General features: G+C 33.3%; 1 protein-coding gene across 3 annotated transcripts in view; it reads left to right on the forward strand.

The window, feature by feature from the left end:
* The window catches only part of KHDRBS2 (KH RNA binding domain containing, signal transduction associated 2), a 591,427-nt gene that overhangs the window by 242,384 nt on the left and 326,532 nt on the right, over positions 1-22,511 (forward strand). For all 3 annotated transcript variants that reach the window (XR_002733824.1, XM_023222978.1, XM_023222979.1), the window contains exon 3: positions 995-1,111. Coding sequence is in view for 2 of the 3 variants with exons in the window: in XM_023222978.1 (XP_023078746.1) it covers positions 995-1,111 (117 nt within the window). In the remaining variant the exon portion in view is untranslated. The remainder of the gene's footprint in view (positions 1-994; positions 1,112-22,511) is intronic.

A 22,511-nucleotide genomic window follows, 5' to 3' on the forward strand; every position in this document is an offset into this window, starting at 1 on the left:
GAAGGAAGGAAGGAAGGAAGGAAGGAAGGAAGGAAGGAAGGAAGGAGCGAGGGAGGGAGGGAGGGGAAAATCTCTGATATAGAAAGCCATTTTACTTAGTCATGCTTATCATTGTTTTTTGTGTTCCCAAGACAGTTTTTGGTGCATTCTATGTTCTTTGTATTTTTTAATTTATTCAACGAATTATGGCACAAATTATTACCTCGGTCATTCAGTTTGGTAGTGTTCCTTTAGTAGCTAACATAAATGCTTTCATAACTGCTCTTAGTTCACTTGCTCTTATTCATGTTTCAAGATGATTAAGCAAATTGTGTGGAACCCCAGAATTTTTCATTTAAACAAAGTGTTTTGTATATATGCTTTATAAGTACTGTTTTTAAACTTTTATGTGCTCACATCTTTTATTTACTAATCCTAAAGCAACTCTTTAATAGAGACAATGTAAGATTGAAGAATAATTGAGTCTCTTTATTCCTGATTATGAAAGTTGTAATAGAAAGTTATGGACACCAGACAATGCCTAACAAACTTGAATATCAAATTTTATTTTAGATATCAATTTAAATATCAATTTTAAAATATTGATTGCAAACTTTTACAATTTTGCAGGTTTATAGACTTATGTTAAAATCATCTCTTATTTCAATAATATAATTTGAGAGAAGAAGCCTTTAGAAATTCTGTAAACCAGCATGATTCTCCTTAATTTCTTTCCTTAATAAATGATTCATTTGATTATATATATAAATGATATTTTCAACAAACTTTGACTTAGGCATTGTTTTAAGAAGAGATACAGCTTTTAAAATGAGTTAGATTAGATATCTGAAATGGTTTGCAGTGTGTGTGTGTGTGTGTGTGTGTGTGTATGTTTATGGCATGACTCTCTTCTCAGTGTTAAGTTTGAAAAACCTGCAACCCATCAATTATTCTTGGTGCAAATAATCACTTTATTGTACCTTAAAACAGACATTCTATTGATTTTGTTTCCTAGTTCAATTTTGTGGGGAAATTGCTTGGACCAAGAGGAAACTCCTTGAAGAGGCTACAGGAAGAAACAGGTGCTAAAATGTCTATCCTGGGCAAAGGATCAATGAGAGATAAAGCTAAGGTACTGAACTTTGAATCTGATATTTAACACATTCAGGAGGTTACCTATAACACTGATGGCCGAATTTACAAGCACGCCTGAACTGCTCTTTCACCATTTCCTGTGATTTCTGTCTCCTGGGATCACCCTGTGTCACTTTCTGCTATCTCTGCTGTCTTCCTAAAAATCAATTATTGGCCTCCCTTCTTTTTATTTTCAGAGTGTATGTTCTGTATTTTCATTTTCTTTAGTCCTTTGTATAGGTTGCTATCAAATCTTTTCACTTTTTCTGTGTCCTCTGTAGGATGTTTCTATATGTCTGTGTTCATTTTCTTTAATTCCTTGGCTGGTTCTTTTTTCTTTCTTCAATCATATCACCTAATCACATCCAGTGTATCATTCTCTCATTTTATCTCTCTGCTCTATTTCACTTTGATCCTCTTACCTGAAGCAATTTCAAATACTTATCTGCAAATCTAAAAGAATCCTGCTTATTTCTTGAAATGTTTCAATGATATTAAACAACTCACCTGACCCCCAAATGAACAATAAGCTAAGAGATATATGAAATTTGATGTTTGAAATGATTTATTTCACATCTGAACTACATTATTTCTTATTTTATAAAGTGTTAGCAATTTTCTCAGTGTTAGAATTCAGTGTTTGGGAGAAATGACAATTTGTAGAGATTTATTCCAAAAGGATCTTTGAGAATTCACTGGGAAAGGCTGGATGTGTTTGGTAATATCATTTGACCAGGCCACACTCTTATGACTTGGTAATGTTATTATGGAGAATGAAATGTTCAAATATTTATTTTTGACTATAAGAATCCTTAGAAAATTGCTCAGGAGTCCTGTATCTGTGTTAATGAGATGTATTAAATGAGGAAATTTATAGGGTGAAATGTCACTGAACTGGTGAATATATCATACATAAAGTATCTTTACTGTAATAAGTCTACATGAGGAGTTTGGGCAAAACTCTCTATTTGGGCACTTTCTCCGAATGGTTCAATAGTCAACTGTAGAAAGGCACAGAAGGAATGATTTTTACTAGCCCTTTCTTTGGGATAACTTTTGATTACTCCATACTGTGTACAATTTCAGCAACAACTACATTCTTGCCAACCCTCCTGCCTCTAGATTCTTTGACTACACTTAAAATAAATATTGTAAGTATTTAAGAGGTGAGCGCACCAGCATCTAGACATGAGATAAGCTTTTGTCTCTGCCACAAGTTTAGATTTTCTTTATATAGGAGGAGAAAATGACACATAATAATCTATGCCTGTACTTTCATCTATTCTTTAATATTGTTTCTGTTATGAATTTCCCAAATACTTATGCTCTTATATTATAAATTTCATATTGTGTGTTCTTGTAGTCTCACACATTCTTTAAGATTTAAGTTTGCCATCATCTCCCCAGCATGGCTTCCCTGAACTCCTAAGTCCTCTTTTATCACTTAACACATTTTACTGTGTCTGTTTATCTCCAGGATGGAGAACTGGTCTAGTTAGCTTTGCACATGCAGAATCTCCATGTGGTATTTCTATATCTTTTAAAACAGATGGATGCCTATTTTCTATTCTCATATATTTGTACTTTTTTTTCTGTTCATAAAGTTTTAAACTAGATTTCTTTTTCCCTATAAGCATGTTAGCTACCAGCAAAAGTATTGGAAAATCCAATAGGAAACACATTTGCTTCTATTAAGATTCCATTAGGTTTAATTTACTTATGTTACCTGTTACTTACAATTTAGTTTCTTAATACTCTTTGCATGATCCATCATGTTGGACTATGATTTGAGTGTTTTCACTTTTTACCAAATTAAATAAAATAAACATATTAAATAATAATAATATATTGCATTGCAAAATATTTTTTAGACTCTAGATAAGGCCTTTTTATCATTCTTTTTGTTGTTGTTGTTGTTCCACTTGCTTGCTTTTGAATGATAAGGTCTTAACTTTCTAAAGTATTGGACACCTAGCTGAAATAAAATCACAGGCATGGATATGAAAAATTTACCTCAGTAAACACTTGATTAAAATTAAAAATAAATCCTTGGTAAATTATTGATTATGATGCTGTTATTTTGCCTCTTTGCATCAGGACATGAACAGGAAAGGAGATTTTACATACTTTTTTTCTAATTATTAAATAAATCACATGAGATTGTGCAACAAAAGTGTGTATGTGTGCATACACGCAACCATACAAGCTGGCATATATTCATGCTTTAATTCTTTATTGAACATATTTAGTGTAATTCACAGTTCTAGTTTATATTAATGAATACAAGGTTTTACTGTCTTAGAGTTTACATTCCAACGGGAAAGACAGATAATAAATACATGAATAAATTTTATACTTTTAAGAATTGATAACTTTCATGGATTTAAATGAAACAGAAGGAAGGAACAGAGGTTAGTTGTGATGGGAGCAAATTTTGGTACAGTGATGAGTTAGAAAGAACACTGGAAGATGAGAACGAGCCAAACAGAAATATCAGAAAGGAGAGAGAATGCCAAGTGTGAAAGCCCTGAGGGAGAATCTGTACTTTATGTATAACCATAGCTATATCTAAAACTATTATAATAACTATAGCCATATCTTCACTTAATAACTATACTTATTGCCCTTTGGCTACCATCTGATTTCTTTATAGTAAAACTCCCGAAAAGTTATTTGCAATCACTGGCTCACTTTCATTCTTTATTGTTCCCCTCCTCAGCTCTGTGACTGGATCCTCCTGTTCCAGACCTCCAAGCCCAGACTTAGTCTTCAGATTTCTTTTTTTCCTTCATGCTCTTATAGCACCAATGTGCTCTGAACCTCAAATTTATGTCCAGCCTCCAGTCTCCCCCTTAAGTGCTAGATTCTAAATTTATATATTTACCTACTCAACATGTCAATGTGGATGTAACAGGCATTGAAATGTAATATGTCCAAGGACACACACATACGTACACACAAATATGTATGGGTATGTATGTTGACAAGGACTCTCCTTGACCAAACTTTAGTCAGGCTTCTCACAACCCTCTTCTCAACTTTGCCTGACTTTACAAAGATTAGCCATGTTTAAAATTTAGATCAGCAAGTATTAAGAAGTTCAACATGCAACTGCCAATCTTTTTATCCAACAGAAAAACTAAATAACTGAAGCCACATGAGGGGCTCCTTGTGTGCTTTACAAGGCCTGGGCCAGCACTCTTCTCTGTGGTTTCACAGATAGGTGACTTTGCAGAATATACTGTTTAATAACATGTTTGCTTCACCTTTATAAGACATGATGATGCAGATTGCTTTTCTATGTTGGGTATGCTGCTAAGGCACTACCCGATGTATGTCTTTTTTTCTTTTTCTTTTCTCTCTTTTTTTTTTTTTTTTTTTTGACAGTGTCTCATTCTGTTGCCCAGGCTGGAGTGCAGTGGTACTATTGTGGTGTGATCACAGCTCACTGAAACTTTGACCCACCGCCAGGCTCAAGGCTTGAGCGATATTTCCACTTCAGCCTCCCAAGTATCTGGGACTGCAGGTGAATGCTACCAGACCTGGCTAATTTTATTTTATTTTGCATTGAGATGGAGTCTCATTTTGTTGCCCAGGCTGGTCCTGAACTCCTGGATTCAAGTGATCCTCCTGCCTCAGCCTGCCAGAGTGCTGGGAGTATAGATGTGAGCCACTCTGCCTGGTCCAATACAAAGTGTGTCTTAAACTTGGTCTTTACTTCATGATAAAAGAAGATACTTGGTTGTGTAAGTCAGGGAAAAAAATCAAAAATATTTATTCCATATCTACTATTAGTTCAAGAGTAGATTCAATATTATGCTATATAAAAAGTATTAGACATGAGTCAAGGCCTCACAAAGCTTGATATTTAATTAAATATATTGACCAGTGTAACTTTTTTTTTTTTTTCAAAAAAGTTAAGAAAAATAGCAGTCATTTGGATTAGTAGGTAGATAGAATGACAAACTGATTTCATTTTGTTTTTGTGGTCTAATAATACTTCTTAATCCTTACATAAGAAAATACGAAGTATTAAGATTTGTTTCCGGATCATTATAAAGTTAACTGCATCATATAGAAAATAATTCTAGTGGTATCTAATAAGAATATTCAAGTTTAATGTTTTTTTTGTGTGTGTTATCTTGTGTTGGGGGAAAATTACTTTTTGTTTAGTTATACCTAGCCAATAACTCTGTAAGCAGAAAAAGAAAACAAAACAAAGTAAAATATAGTAATACTCAAGGTAGCACCAGTAGCAAAATCCTACCATACAGTCATGATTTCTTTCCCGTATTGGTCAGATCCCACAACATATGAACTCACATCCTACTTAAGAGCAGCCAGAAATGCTTTCACAGAAGCTACATTTTAAATTGTGAGAAGAAAAAGTATTCTTAGAGAAATCTAGAAAGGAAAATATACAGTATGTACGCAATATTTCAAAATACCTCAGGAAATTAACTAGCAGTTTAGAAAGTTCTTTAAAGCCTAAGTCTTCATACACCATATGGCCAGGTGGTTCTAAACAACCACACAGCTGCTGGTTTCACTGGCAGTTGCTTCTGAGCAATCTTCAGGGTAACTTACTGTAGCTTCAGATAGAGTGTTGCTATTTTTGGTGGTGTTGATGGCAAAGACTGGTGAAGGAGAACAGAGGAAGCAGTGGTTCTACAAGCTTATTTTGGAAAAGGGTGGCAAACGAACATAATATCTCTAAGAGAAAGGGCTAGAGGAGTTATAGAAAATCAGACAACGGCTGAAAACACCCAGACAAGAGTAAGGAAAATAGGAAAGCTTGAAAGCAAATTTCTTAGACTAACCTATTGTCCTTAAATGGAAATCACAAATGGACATGTTGTGAATAAATAATGTTGTAATGCCAGGTATTTTGGCATTTCTGTTAATAAGCTTGGCTGAAATTACGAAATGGGGTATTAAAGCAGTCTCATGATTATATGTTAAAAGTACAGTGCTGTTTGGTGGACTTTTATTTGAAAAATATGTAATACTTCTCAAGGCAAGCTTTTCTGTCTTTGATGCAGTAATATCATGCAGTTTCTATTTTAGAATATTGCTTCTGCATTTTGTGATGACTACTTTAGTAAATTCTTTCTGATTTCATGGCAAATTGATTTTCATCAACAATAAAATCAACAAAAAGCCTTCAAAGAGATGTGGCTGCCTAGTGGGCAATATGGGTGTGAACCTAGCAACAGCCGTCTCTCATATGGCTTCTGGGCTCTGCCTAACATCAAACAGCGTGATAGTCTCTCAAATCCTGAAGGAGTGAAGTTATGCTCACTGCTTGTCAGTCAGACTGTGTTACATACACTCCTGTTTCAACGTTTTAATATCTTGAGCACCAAAGCAGTTTATAATCCTACAAAATCAAGAGCCCAGACACCCCGATTTTCATTTTAGCTGTGCCTCTAATGAACTGCACAGCAGATCAACAACATTTCTTTCTCAACTGGCCTTCTGAAGAAAAGACTGGCTAACTCATTTTGACTTCCAGCACAGTTAAAGGAATCCGCATAATAACTTGCTTAAATATCATTTGTGTTTGTGAAACATAAGCAGAATATTATAAAATACAGATACTTGGAATTTTGTTTATATTTGATTCAATCAACTTTTCCGTTTCTCTGATTTGAATTTTAGAGCAGGAGTAACAGACTGAAAGATCCCACCTGAACCAATGTTTCTTATGATAAAAAACATTGTGTTAAAATATATATATTTGTGGGAATACAGTGAAACTAATGTTGCAGTGTTGAACCAATAGATTATTTCAGTATGTGTTATATTTGGAATATACATGACCAAATAATTGAACTAATTAGGTTTGAGTTGAAGAGCGAAATATATCATTATACTTGTGAGACAATTTTTCAAATTAGCATCTTCATCTTTTGATGTATGAATAATTTATCATTCTGTGTAGTGTAGTGTGCCTATGACCTTAGAATGAAAAAAAAAAAAAAAAAAGCCATAAAGTCATCTGGGCTCTATTTCTTCATAAGCTTCAATGACAGAGTATGAGGTAGTAATGTTTTATGAATTTTGAATCAAAGTTATGTATTATCTTAAATCATTAATTTCCTCTCATCTGATTTTATTCACATCTAGACAAATTCCTTTTAATTTTTATAATTAAGACCTGCTCCTTGGAAACTTTCAGGGACCTAATGTCACAGCCATAAACCAAGTTTCATAGGCAGAAAACATTTTATTAATGCTACTTGTATAGTAGCTTGTCCTCATTGTCACTTGTCACTCATTATTTGTACTGTGCTCTTATTTCCCTAGAAGAGTGAAATGAGGGAATCACAGAATCAGGGTCTCTCCTACCATATTGCAAGACATTTTTATTTATTAAGCTATTAAAAAAGAATGTATGAAAATGGAAATTTTTAGGCATTTTACATTTTATAAACCAGAATTATAATGATGTAGTTCCTTTCTACCACTGAGGATGGTCTATTATTTTTGGTCATAAGCTTTACTGCTGATCTGATTTTTTTCTCTTGCTGCCCAGGCTAGAGTGAAGTGGCATGATCTCAGCTCACTGCAACCTCCACCTCGTGGGTTCAAGTGATTGTCCTGCCTCAGACTTCCAAGTAGCTGGGATTACAGGCGCCCACGATCATGCCCTGCTAATTTTCATATACTTAGTAGAAATGGGGTTTCGCCATGTGGGCCAGGCTGGTTTTGAACTCCTGATCTCGGGTGATCTGCCCGCCTCAGCCTCAGAAAGAGCTGGGATTACAAGTGTGAGCCACTGTGCTCAGCCTAAAAATGTTATAGGAAAAGTACAAATGCAATATAACCAATATATATAACCAAAACATAAAATGTTCTGGAGAATATTTTAAATTTCACATTCTGTGGAACTTTTGAAAATGGCTGCAAATTATTTGACATTTCTCTTAGAGAGAGATGAATAGGGTCTAGTTCTCTTCCCCTTGAATCTGAATAGTTTCAGTGACTTGCTTGTAACCAATAGAATTCAGAGAGTAATGGTGGTTCGTGATTTTCGGGGCTACATTGAAAGAAGCTGTGCACCTTCTTTCTCATTTGCAGAAACACTCTCTTGGAGTTTAAAGCTGCCTTGCAAAGATTCTGAAAATCCTGATGCTGCTTACTGTGAAGAAAGCCAAAATTACATCGAAAGGCCATGTATAGGTGCCAGTGGGCAGTCCTACTTCAGTCCAGCCTTTGAGTCATCTTAGTGCAGGGTTTACACATGCAAGTAAAGAATTCACCAAATGATTCCAGTCCTTAGCCATTTGAGTGATCAGCTGCTCAAGTCTTACTATCCATGGTCCAAAAAATCCTGGAGCAGAGATGCAAGCTATATTCATGGTACACTACCTAAATTTCTGACCCACAGAAACCATGTACATAATAATAATATTAAAATCATTATTTTAGACCACTAAATGTATCATGGTTAGTCATGCAACAATAAATAACTTGAACACACTACTACTACTTTATATGTAAAATTATATTCTCTTTTTGCATTTCTGCTGCCTTCTAATGGCGATAAGCACAGATTGATCATTTCTAGAGGGGTGTGCGTGCATGCGTGTGCATGCGTGCATGTGTGTGTGTTGGGTGTTTTTAGTTTAGTTTTGTTCTGTTTTGTGTTTTATTGTATTGTATTTACAACTCATTTTGAATTTGCCTCTCCCACCATCAAATAATTGAAGCACATGTCTACATTTTATTTAAAACTTGTCAAAGAAAAGGCTGCCAAGAGAGGCAATTTAAACATTTCTTCTTGGTAGAGACATTTTATGAGATACTAGACATCAAAAATAGAAAGCTCTAGTTTTAAAAGCATTAGGTTAGTCATAAAGCTGGTTTAAAGTCTTTCTGTTTTTGGATGTCTGCTTTAATGTCACAAGACTCAAGGTTAATTGGGCAGGTGATTCCAATGTCTCTGTAAGTTTTCTTAATTTTACTACAACTTCACAAAGCAAGTGTTCTAGCATTTTATCAGAGATGCTAGATGGATCCCAAAAGGGAAAGTAAATGGCACCACACAGAAAGTACTGCCTCAGACCAAGACTGGGAGAGTTTTTATTACTTAGTCCCTCCTTTTGAACATTTTAGATTGTTGAAGATTTGTCTTGGTAAACAAAATGTTCAATATGATGTTTTTGTGGGGAGACTGTTAACTGAGTTTGTTACATCATTAGTCATTTCTCACATTTTATTGAAGGAAGAATTTAGATATGAGATCAGTTTATGCAACACCTAGACCAAGATTACTGGGAATATATGTACCCATTGACATGATTTACTTAGATCAGATTGTTATATTAGAGAAAAATGAGAGAATCCAAAGGCAATTTTGTTTAGAAAGATGTATTTGTATTCTATTGATATATACACATATATATATTTAGTACCACATACATATTATTTAGTGGATAATCTCTCTCTCCATACATCATACATATATATGAATTTTGAATGAAATTCAAAATTATATGAAATTATTTATATATAATATATAATATTATGTATTATATATGTATAATATAATATACATTATGTATTATGTATATGCATAATATATTGTATATGTATAATCTAATATGCATATTATATATGTATAATCTAATATATAATTATATAACTACATATATATATATATATCTGCTGTCCTCTAATGGTGATCAGTGCAGACTGATAATTTCTAGAGGGGTGTGTATGTGTGCATGCGCATGTGTGTGTGTATGTTTGCCTGTGTATCTATATAGATATGTACATGTTATTTTACTTAATAGAAAGCACTGATTAACACATTAAACACCCATAGTTGTATAGCGAACAAATCTAGAGCATGTATAATTTCTCAAGTTCTGCATTGCATATTTTACTTTTTAAAAATATTAAAATTTACTTAATTTTTTATACTAGATTCTATCTTTGCTTTGCCTACAAATTCAGTAACCAAAGCAAAGACCCATATTAATAAGTTACTGTTTTAATAAAATTGAATATTAGAAATAACGTTTACTTTAATAGCTTTATTTTGCTTGTTGTAACATACAATACGTTATTAATTAATGGGTAATTTTAATGTCAAACCCTGTGGGAATGGTTATTGAAAAAGCAAAATAATAATGATATTTAATCTCATAGAAAAATCTTCAGTGCAAAGGTTGTTGTTGTTATTTTTTGTATGTTTTTAGAAAGATTCCATTAAATGTTTATTTTAATAGTTGAAATGACCCCAATATAAGCCATGTTTTTTAAAGAGAAACTTGGACAACTTGTTCTAGTACAGCTTGGGGAATTTGGAGGTACAGTTAAGAGGATAATGGGCCCAGAGTGGGAATGTTAACGAGAAAAATTCTGCACTTAACTCAAGTGCATCATCAGCAATAATTTAGATTCTGAATTTCATTAGTTGCAGTGATGTTTATTTGACAGTGTTCTATTTTCTTATCGGTTTTTTAAGTTCACAAGTCATTCAAAAGTTGAATAGTAATCTATTTTTATCAGTCATAAATATCTGAATCATTCCTTAGTTGAACAGAGTTGTCATGAATGCTTGAAATTTTGTTTGGGCTCTTCACAATCATTGTTAAACAGCAGAAAACTGTTTTCTGGCTTTAGTTAATGACACTAAACAGAACTCAAAGAAAAAACAAAAAAGAAAAAAAAATCAGCAGCTTCTTAATCTAATCAATAACAACACTCCAGAGTTTATTTTTGTTTTCTGGGTGTATGGGTTCACCAAGAGGGAAGTCAAAAACACTGAGGAAAATGAAATGCCAAGGATACAAATACAAATTTACATATTTTGCTATAAATGCAATCAGTTGCACCACTTGATTTTTTTTTGCAGCAGGACAGTGTTTTATGTAATTCCAGGGATGCATATATTAATAAATTAATTAATTTATTATATATAAATATATTTAAACATATAAATATATATCTTATAATATATAAATATATGTATAAATACATTTAAATATATCAATACATCAATATATTTAAATATATAAATATATATAAATATATATTTTTTGCTTAATTATTCTGGCTAAAGGTTTGTCAATTTGTTTTTAACTTATCAAAAAACCAACTTTTTATTTCATGGACATTTCATATAATTTTCTTCATTTCAATTTCAATTATTTCTGCTCTCCTGATGATGGGTTCAAGCAATTCCTCTGCCTCAGCCTCCCTTTTGTTTGTCTTGGAAAGTCATTATTTCTCCTTCATGTTTGAAGACATACTCTTATAGGGTAAAAGTGTTTTCCCTTCAGCACTTCAAATATGTTAGGCCAGTCTCTTCTGGCCTATATGATTTCCACTGAAAAGTCTGTGGCCAGATGTATTTGAGCTCCATTGTATCTTATTTGTTTATTTTATCTTGCTGCTTTAGTAGCTTTACTTTATTCTTGATCTTTAGGAGTTTAATTATTAAATGCCTTCAGGTAGTCTTCTTTTGGTTTAATCTGTTTGGTGTTATATAACCTTCTTGTACTTGAATATTGATATCTTTCTCTAGGTTTGGAAAGTTCTCTGTTATAATGCCTTTGAATATACTATACGCTTATCGCTTTCTGTACCTTCTCTTAAGACCAATAATATTTTGCCTTTTTGAAGATGTTTTCTAGAACCTATGGTTGTGGTTGTTTGTTTTTATTCTCTTTTCTTTTGTCTCCTCTGTTTGGGTATTTTCAAATAACCTGTGCTCAAGCTCACTAATTATTTCTTCTGCTTGATCTATTTTGCTATTAGAAGACTGATGTATTCTTTAGTATGCCAGTTGCATTTTTCAACTCCAGGATTCTGCTTGATTCATTTTCATTATTTCAATCCCTTGTTAAATTAATCTGATAGAATTCTGAATTCCTTTTCTGTGTTATGTTGAATTTCACTGAGTTTCCTCAACATTGCTATTTCGAATTCTCTGTCTGAAAGATCACATATCTCTGTTTCTCCAGGATTGATCTTTGGTTCCTTATTTAGTTCATTTGGTGAGGTCACATTTTCCTAGATGGTGTTGATGATAGTAGATATTCTTTGGTGTCTGGGCACTGAAGAGTTAGGTATATATTATAATCTTCACTATCTGGGTGGGTTTGTACCTGTCCTTCTTGGGAATGCTTTCCAGATATTTGAAAAGACTTGGATTTTGTGATATAAGTTGTTTCTGTTTTTGTGGGTACCCCAAGCCCTATAATACTGTGGTTCTTGCAGACTCATAGAGGTACCATCTTGATGGTTTTATTAGTCAGGGTTCTCTAGAGGAACAGAATTAATGAAATATATATACATATTCATATATATATGAATATATATGGGAGTTTATTAAGTTTATGTATATATATATGTGTGTATATATGTGTGTGTGTGTATATATATATATATATATATATATATATATGAGTTTATTAAGTATTAATTCACATGATCACAAGGTCCCACAATAGGCCATCTGCAGGCTGAGGAGCAAGCAGAGCCAGTCCGAGTTCTGAAACTGAAGAACTTCAAGTCCAGTGTACGAGGGCAGGAAGCATCCAGCATGGGAGAAAGATATAGTCTAGAAGACTAGGCCAAACCCTCTTTTCACATTTTTCTGCCTGCTTATATTCTAGCTGTGCTGGCAGCTGATTAGATTGTGCCTACCCAGATTAAGGGTGGATCTGCCTTCCCCCCTACTGACTCAAATGTTAATCTCCTTTGGCAGCACCCTGTCACACCTAGGATCAATACTTTGTATCCTTCAATCCAATCAAGTTTACACTCAGTATTAACAATCACAATGGTCTTGGAACAGATCCAGGAGAATTCTCTGGATTACCTGGCAGAGACTCTTGTTCTTTTCCTTTACTTTCTCCCAAACATGCAGAATCTCTGTCTCTCTTCTAAGCCACCTAAAGCTGAGATTGGAGTGACACAAGCACCCCTGTGGCTACCACCACTATGACTATTTGGGGTCAAACCCGAAGTCAACAAGGTGCTAGATCTTGCCTATGGCCTTCTATAACCACTTTTTGGCTACTGCCTATGTTTGCTCAAGGCTCTGGGGTTCTATAAATCAGCAGGTAGCAAAGCTCACCAGGTCTGTGTCCTTCCCTTCTGGGTGGTGATGACCCCCAGACCCCAAGTGGGTGCAGAACTATCAACTGGTAGCCTGGCACTAGAGTCAAAAACCTTATAAGTCTACCTGGTGTTCTCTTGTACTGTGGCTGAGCTGAGACAAACCACAAGATACATTTCTTCTTACTCTTCTCCCCTCTTTCCAAAGGCAGAGGAGCCTTACCCATGGCCACTGCCACTACTGGCACATGGTGTGTACTGTCAGATTACCATTGATATTTCCATTGATAGTTCCTTAAGGTCCAAGTCATTCATTCAGCTTGTGGTGAATGCTTCCTGACCTGGAACTCACCCTTAGGCTTCTTTTCTGGCCCAGGGTAGGTTGAGAAATGCATGTTAAGATTCAAGTCCTAGAATTGGGGATCTCAAGAATTCACTTGGTGCTGTATTTCACTGTGGGCCACCTAAGGTACAGGACGAATTCTACCTTACTTTTCCCTGCACTTTTTTTAAGTGGAAGAATTGCCCCATAGCCGCCACAACTGGGAATGTACTGAGTCTCTCCTGAAACCAGCAATTCTCAGAATCCTATCCAATTTTCTCGACATTGTGTCTGAGTATCATTGTTGGTTATTCCAGGTTCAAGAGCTCTTTAGTTAGCAGGTGATCAATCATGCCAAGACTGGCACCTTCCCTTTAAGGCAGCAGGTCCCTGTCTGGCCAAAAAATAAATAAATAATTTGAGCCTCCCTCCACCCCTGGTCCCTGGTGAGCACTAATCTGCTTTCTATTGCTATGTTCTGTCCTTTTTCTAGTATTGCATAAGTAGACATATAATGACTTGTCCATGCTTTTTTAACTTAACATAATGCTTTTGAGGGTCATCCCTGTTATTGTATATGTCAGTAGTTCATTGTTTTATGTCACTGAGAATTTCTCCTTCATGTGCCTATACCACCATTTATTTACTCATTCTCCTAGTGATGATAATTTAGGTTGTTTCTAATTTGGGCTAGTATAAATAAGGCTACTGTGACGATTTATATATGTCTTTGTGTGGGCATATGTTTTCACAGTAGAGTATTTGGGAACTATTCATGAAAAATTAAAGCATAAGGACATTTATTGCATCTTTTTTATTATTTTAATGTATTTATCACAGGACTATGAATTTTTTAGAAAGTTAGAAAGTACTAATGTATCAGCTAATATTTAATCTGATTTTTGGTTTAGTTTACTTGATGTTAATAACATCTATTAGTTCTAGGAATGACTCTTCTTAATTATTCATTTTTCATTCTGCAAATAATCATTTCTAAATTAAGGTTTGGAAAATATATTTTCAGGAGTGCCCTAAATGAAGGTACCAATATTCAGAAGGTAACTTGAGATTCTGATTCCCTAGTAAGAGAGACTAGATTTGTTAGAAAAATGAAGCCATCTGCATCAATTGAGACAGTTTTACCAAACTGATTCATGAAATGTCTAATATTTCCATGTAATTAGCTGTGGCATTTTCAAACTCTATAACCAAGAGGAAAATTTAACCTTCTCTGAAGAATTGCACACTCTAGGGCTGATACTTTAGAAAATTATATTGTTCTAAGGGAGTACTCACCAAAGAATTATATCAGACTTTGAACAGATGCTGCAAGATCCTTGTCTTATTACTAGTACACCAGAGTGATGATATTAGAAATCTTCATCTCCTCCCTCACATTTGATGTTAAAGCAGATTTCCTATTTCTCATCTCTGACATTTTATTGGTGAATCCCTTGTGGCTGCTCCAGAAAAGTTCTCCTTTCTCTTATATTTTCTACTGTACTGTAAAATTAAATTCTAGTCATTAAGTTCAGTGTATGTCTTTTGTTGGAACGCTAAAGGGTCTTTTCCTCTAATGGAAAATGAAGGGCTTATTTCAGATGATAGTATCTGTTTTTTTCTCACTTAAAATTTTATTTCTTAGTGAAGGAGCTTATAGCCACATGTACACATTCACTTAAAGTAAATAAAAATGCAACATCTATGTATAATATTAATAGAATTTTACCTACGGCATTAAAATCCGTCCACTGAATGTCTTATAAAAGTGCTTCACTTGCAGAAATCTTGGAGATGGATTTATTATGAAAAGCCATAGGTCTTCTAACATGCCACACTCCTTTCTGTTTTATCTTTGAAACTTGTATTTCTGATCTGTTTCTCCTTTGTGCTGTATTTCTGGTACTGAATGCAGATTAATCACTCGGCTATTTTATGTAATAGAGGATAGATATGCTTGGATTATTAAGCTGGAGAATGTTTGTCTCCATGGCCTATTGCATAGGAATTAAAAATGAATTCATAAACTTAGCCCTGTTTCCTGATAATGTTACTTATTCTTAAATATCTTGCACATTATAATAGATACTAGATTTAACTTATTCTGTTAGAAAATATTTGATACATTTTATGAAAGTTTCATAAGAAGGATGTTAGATAAATTGAGCATATCTTAAAAGCTGTTGGAAGGTTTTATTCAACTATACATAATTCATGTAAAAGATGTCCCCATCCAAATGTCAAGCAGTACATGTCAGTTGGTCCTATTAATGTTGAAAAATAAATTTTGTTACCATATTTCTAATATTTTCTTGCAACTGTTACTAAAATTTTGTCATGAATTTTTGATAATTTACTATCATTAAAGTACATGCTATCAAAAATCATGTTTAGATAATTATTACACAAAAAGTTAAAATATAAAGACCATTACCCATACTTAGGTAAATTATAATGTAATTCATAAATACAGTTAACTTTTCCAAGTGTTTTCTAACTCGGTTTGGAGAATGTAATTTGCCAGGTACATGTGCTCATAAACATGTTACTGTTATTATTGTTTCACTGAATAACTGAACCCATTTCTAGTTGTAGGTTGCAGAAAGTTACTTCAAGGCAGAAGAAAAAAAATGATCGCTTCTCAATTTTAGTTATTTTGAAGACATGTTTTTCATACACTAAGACAAAGAGGTCCTATGAATTCTCCCCTGTGTTGACAAGTAAATTTTCACTTTCTGTGAAATTGACTAGTTGAAAGATGAGCATAACTTTATTTAAGCAGTTTATTTGCTTTAAGAATTTATTTTTCTTTAAGAAAACAAATTACCAATGAGTTTTACTAGTCTGTGATATTTCACACACATATCCACATGCACACAAACATGTTCTTGTATAAAAAGCAAATATGATTTAAAAACACATGACTGTAAAGTTTTTCTAAAGATATATGGAGAATGTAAGTGTATATGGAAACTAGTGTCTTTAGAGTAAATATAGATTTAACGTTGCTTATCTAATTATATGCTGGCTATAAGAATATTAAATTTACCATATATAAGCACAAAAATCCATAAGAAGCAAGTAGCTCATTTTCAGGTTAACCAGATGATCAACACAGGATTAAATCTGCCAACATGCATACAGATGACGTTTTAAGATACCGAGTTCTCAAATATTTTCCTCAAAACACACTGAACAGAAAGAATTAATAGGAACCTTAAGTCTTATTCAGATTTTATCCTGCTAAGCTCAATGTTTTATGAAATCTATAGTTTTCTATGGTGTTTTTTAAAAATAAAATATACATTGCATTTTCAAAGAAAATACTCCCATTTTTTTTCTATACTCTGCTACTACTCTCAAGATTTCATTTCTGGCTGCAGATGTGTGGAGTTTTTTCCAAATACCAACTGATTCTGTGACACCAGCAGGGTGTCCTACGATTCAACTCAGTTCTAATACTAACTGCCTAAAGTTAGTACAGATCTCACAGGTTAAGAGCTCTATCCCACAGAAGTGCCCCCCTCACTTCAGAGGCTAGTGAGGGGTTAGTGAGTGGTTAGTGAGTGGGTAGTCCCTGTGTTATCTAGTCCCTGTGTTATCTACAATTTGTGACTGACTTAGCTACAAACTGGAGGTTCCTACAACGACTTCCTCAGGTTTGTTAATTTGCTAGACTGGCTCACAGGACTCAGGAAAACAATTTACTTAACTAGATTATTGGTTTGTTTTCAAAGGGTATATCTCAGGAACAGCAGGATGGAAGAAATGTATATATAGGGCAAGTTATGGGGAAAAGGCATAGAGCTTCCACACCCTCTCTGGGCACGGCACCCTCCCACCACCTCTATGTGTTCAACAACATGAATGCTCTCCAAACTTTGTCCTTTTGGGTTATTACGCCAGCTGCATTGCATACGCATGATTTATTACATCATTGACAGTGTATGATTCAGTCAGTCTTTAAACCCTTGCCCCTCCCACTCCTAGGAGTTTAGGAGAGTAAGGCTGGAAGAGCCAACCCTCTAATCACATGATAAATTACCCTGGCAACCAGCCCCTTATCCTTAGGGGCTTTCCAAAAGTCACCTCATTAACATAAACTCAGGTGTGAAGAAAAGTGATGGGATGTGTTATGAATAACAAAATATATTCCTTTCACCTTTATTGCTTTTACCACTTAAAAAATTCTGAGTTTTCTAAGAGTTCCATGCTAGAAAGCAGGGACAGGGAAGAAGATCAAATATATATTTCTTATTATATCACAGTCCTACAAATTTGTCTTTATATTTTCCTGATTACTTAATTTTTAAATATTAAATGCTATTGGCACTAAGAAAATAAAGGTTATATTTTTGCTATGATTTTGTGAACTTTATAATGATAATGTTGCTTAACATACTCTCCCCACAAAAACCACTGCAATCCAGCTTTATTCCCTCACTTCATTCAAACTACAGTAGAAAAGAAGGTAGGTAGTTGGCTGCTTATTTCTAAAGTGAATAGTTATTTCTTAACTTCCAGAGATGGATCTAAAATAAGGCAAAGGCATCCTCCACTTGTACAATAAGAGTTCTCAAAATGAAAAAAAAAAGAAATAAGAATTAAAAGCCATAATTGGAATAAAATTTTCCTGGACAAAAAGCAAAACTTGAAACTACATCAAAAGTATTCATCATGTATCTAGCTATACTGGCCAAAAGGTATTAGACACACTTATAAAAAAAATTAGACTGAAAAAAGAGGATTTATGCATGCATGCAAAAATCAGGCTATCTCACCAATGGCTTTTGCCAGAGTTATGGGAATAGCTTTTAAAATATGCTTAAGAAAAGATAATGTGAACCACTAACTTTTTATTCAGTCATACTAACTTTTATGCAGAAAAACACTGGGCATGGTGGATCACACTTGTAATCCCAATAATTTAAAAGGCTGAGACAGGTGGATTTCAAGACCAGCTGGGGCAACATAATCATAATGAGATGTGATCTCTGAAAAAAAAAAAAGTTAGTCTAGCACAGTGGTGCATGCCTGTGGTCCCAGTTACTTGGGAGGCTGAGGTAGGAGGACTACTTGAGCCTAGGAGGTTGAGGCTAATGTGTGCCATTATTGTGCCACTTCAGTCCAGCCTCAACAACAGAATGAGACCTTTCCTCCAAAATGATAATAATAATAATAAACAAAAAATTAAATAAAATAAATAATTAATTAAAGAAGGAAAGAAAGAAAAGAAAACCCTCATAGGATCAGAAACATGCAAGAACTAAGGGAATATTGTATACTGTTCTCATGGGGTTTATATGAGTAATTTACTACAGAGATCAAGTGTAGTGGGCTTATTGAGTCACCTCTATTGCATATTGCCAAGTGGGGAAAGTGTTATAGAATTCTGTCATTTATATTAGAAAAGAGAAGTATAAATATTAATATAAGTAAGTAAATGGACACTTAAGAGTTTGAAATACCGCATCGTAATAGAAGTTAAGAAGAGAATTAACCCTATAGGTCTCAGGAACCATAATTAAAATTTATATCTAAAGGAGGAGGAATATGTCAAAAATGCAACAGTGAAATAATAAGCAAAAGCTGGACTGTTATGAAACCACAGGAAAAAATGTCTGGATGACTTCTATGAGGAAAAGATATGTGAGAAAATAAATGAGATTGAGGACCAACATAAAAATTAAAAGAGTCTTAAGAAACTTATGAACCAACCACAGTGCATGAACTGAATTTCAACCCTGATGCTCCCAAAAAAAGTATAAAAAAATATTGGAGAAATCAATATAACCTTGTTAATTGTTGAAGCAAAAAAATTATTGTAAATTATTATGTGTGATAATGGTATTGAGGTTTTGTATTATTTTTAAAAAATCCTTTAGAAATACATACTGAAATAGAGATACACTTTTTTAAAATGTACATATGTAGAAGAATATTTTTTATATGAAAATAGGTAATAATGTATTTTCTAATTAAAAAAATAAGATATTTCTTTCAGAGGTAGAAAGACACCAATATCTTAAAGACACCAATATCTTTATAGTTTTTCTCATTAAAAAATTAGGAAAAATAATGTAGTAAGGAAGTGATGATATAAATTTTGAAAAAATAGTGATGAAGGAAACATGAAAAATTGAAAATTTATATTCTAAGACAATACAGTGTAAATCACCATTAACATAATATTTTCATATGCCAAATTCAGACTATCTCTTTGGTTGGAAAAAGGATAAAAATGTATCAAAATTAAATTTCAGTTTCATTAAAGTATACTAATTTGAGAATATTGGCAAATTTAAAGAAATTTGCTATTCATTACAGTGATTTTTTTTCTGATTTCTAGATATAGACATATTTAGTAAATTTCAATACTTTATTGATTTTTATAAAAATAAGTTTTAGTTTTACTCTTCGGTTTAATGGTTATTGTTTTAACTGTTTTACATGTTCATAAATGGAGGCAGATTCTTCTGAATTATTTGTACTGATTGTATATCCCAGATTTCTATTTGTTTTATTATTGTTACTCACAAGGTCCATGATAAATACTTTCAATATACTTTAATGGGTTACTGTTACAAGAAATTCTGTAATGGCATAATAGAGACAGCATTTTCATCAAATTATGGTTTACATTGGAATAGAATGATGAAAAAATAAAAGCTCAAAGCAACAATTTTATACAACCCAGATAAATTAGATTCCTTGACAAACAATTCAAGAAGATGATAAACAGAATTTAGATATCTAAACAAAATCATTTTGTTCATAATAACACAACCAAAGATTAATGATCTCTTTTTTTTTTTTGAAACGGGGTCTCGCTCTATTGCCCAGGCTGGAGTGCAGTGGCCGGATCTCAGCTCACTGCAAGCTCCGCCTCCCGGGTTTACGCCATTCTCCTGCCTCAGCCTCCCGAGTAGCTGGGACTACAGGCGCCCGCCACCTCGCCCGGCTAGTTTTTTGTATTTTTTAGTACAGACGGGGTTTCACGGTGTTAGCCAGGATGGTCTCGATCTCCTGACCTCATGATCCACCCGTCTTGGCCTCCCAAAGTGCTGGGATTATAGGCTTGAGCCACCACGCCTGGCCGATCTCTTTTAGAAAGTTTGATAAGTCAATAAAATTTTTTTATTTTGATAAATTACTATCACAATATTTTGCTTTCAAATGTATCCATGGTGAATTATTTTAATTTAAAAGTTATCACTTTAAATAGGGTGAGATATGACAAAACTTTAGTAATTTATGGTTTTCAAAAATATATGTTTAAAGAAAATTTTATAGTGTGTGCTTCAGTTACTATGCGCATGCATAACAATAGAATGGAAAATAATGTTACAAAAAAATCTTGAAATGCATATTTTCCAAGTGAATGTTTTAAAAATAGTGTGACATGGATGCAGCTGGAAACCATCATTCTTAGCAAATTATCACAAGAAGAGAAAACCAAACACCGCATGTTCTCACTCATAGGTGGGAACTGAACAATGAGCTCACCTGGACTCGGGAAGGGGAACATCACACACTGGGGCCTATCATGGGGAGGGGGGAGGGGGGAGGGATTGCATTGGGGAGTTATACCTGATATAAATGATGAATTGATGGGTGCTGACGAGTTTATGGGTGCAGCACACCAACATGGCACATGTATACATATGTAACCTGCACGTTATGCACATGTACCCTAGAACTTAAAGTATAAAAAAAAAAAAAAAAAAAGTGTGAATAAATGATTAAATCATATTCATTTTGTCATTCTCATTCTCTTTTTATCTCTAAATTTCGATTTAATTCTTTTGAATATTATAGTCACAAATCATTACTTCGTTATTACAGTAATATTCAGTTAGGTATGCAGACCTTGGATTTATTCAAGATGATGAATGAGTGGAGAAGAAAAAATATTATAAATTCTGTTTGTAATTTTTATCAGAAAGATATTAAGATTTCTTAAAATAAAATATATTAACTCCTATTGTTAAATATGTTATATTTAACATATAAATTTTCTTATATTGGGATTGAATGTTTAACAGATTATTTTGGTAGAGGCTCTTGGTCAAAAAACTTTAGGAAACAATGATCTAATGCCATGAAGATGCAAATAACTACATAGATGTTTAAAAAATGGTATAGTTTTAAATAATATGTATTATTAGGTGAAAAAAGCCTCTTGCTTTGTTTTTTAGCAATGTTTATATTTTACATAGTAAACAATTTGCATATCTAAGTAATTTTAAGAATAATGATTCTGTATTCTCAAATTTATGGTTACAGTCTTACTCTGACTTCTTTCCATTATATAAAATTTACTGACTGTAAATTTAGTTCACATGATGATGCAAAATATTATGAAAACCATAAATTTGCTTTCTTTTATGTTTTTGTTGTTTACATTAAAAATAAATGTATTACATTAAATACAATTTCTCCTTAATCTCTAAGAACATTAGATATTACTTATTTAGGCATTTAAAAGACAATAGTCACAAAATTATTTTCAATAAAAATATTTCTTTGCACATAAATTATTGTTTGGGGTTATTTGCTCTTAGCTAAACAATGAACAAGAAAGGGGAAAATGTTAATTTAGTATGAAAAATGAGGGGTAGAAAACAAAATCGTCTGTATGACGAATTACAATGCTTTAGAGAATATCTATGCTGAAAACTGACATTTATGAAGTCCATTTGGCCATGGAACCTACTGTATGTGCTCAGCATCTAGCCTTATTATTTTGTGATGAATCACAAAGATACATAAGCACATACTCAGATTGTTTCTTGAGACAGACAGACGTTGCTTGGTAAATTAATATTGTTTAAATATCTGACACACATTTTAATAAGCTGAGTTTTTATGGCTCTTTCTTAAATATGGATTAGTGTATAATTTTAAAAGTAAATTATCTTAATCTTACTTTGACCTCCTAGGTATTGATGAGATGTAAGACACTTGTTTTTTAAGGTATTGCGTTTTTTTCTTTTCC

Source organism: Piliocolobus tephrosceles, chromosome 5 (assembly GCF_002776525.5).
Source record: "Piliocolobus tephrosceles isolate RC106 chromosome 5, ASM277652v3, whole genome shotgun sequence".
Lineage (NCBI taxonomy): Eukaryota > Metazoa > Chordata > Mammalia > Primates > Cercopithecidae > Piliocolobus > Piliocolobus tephrosceles.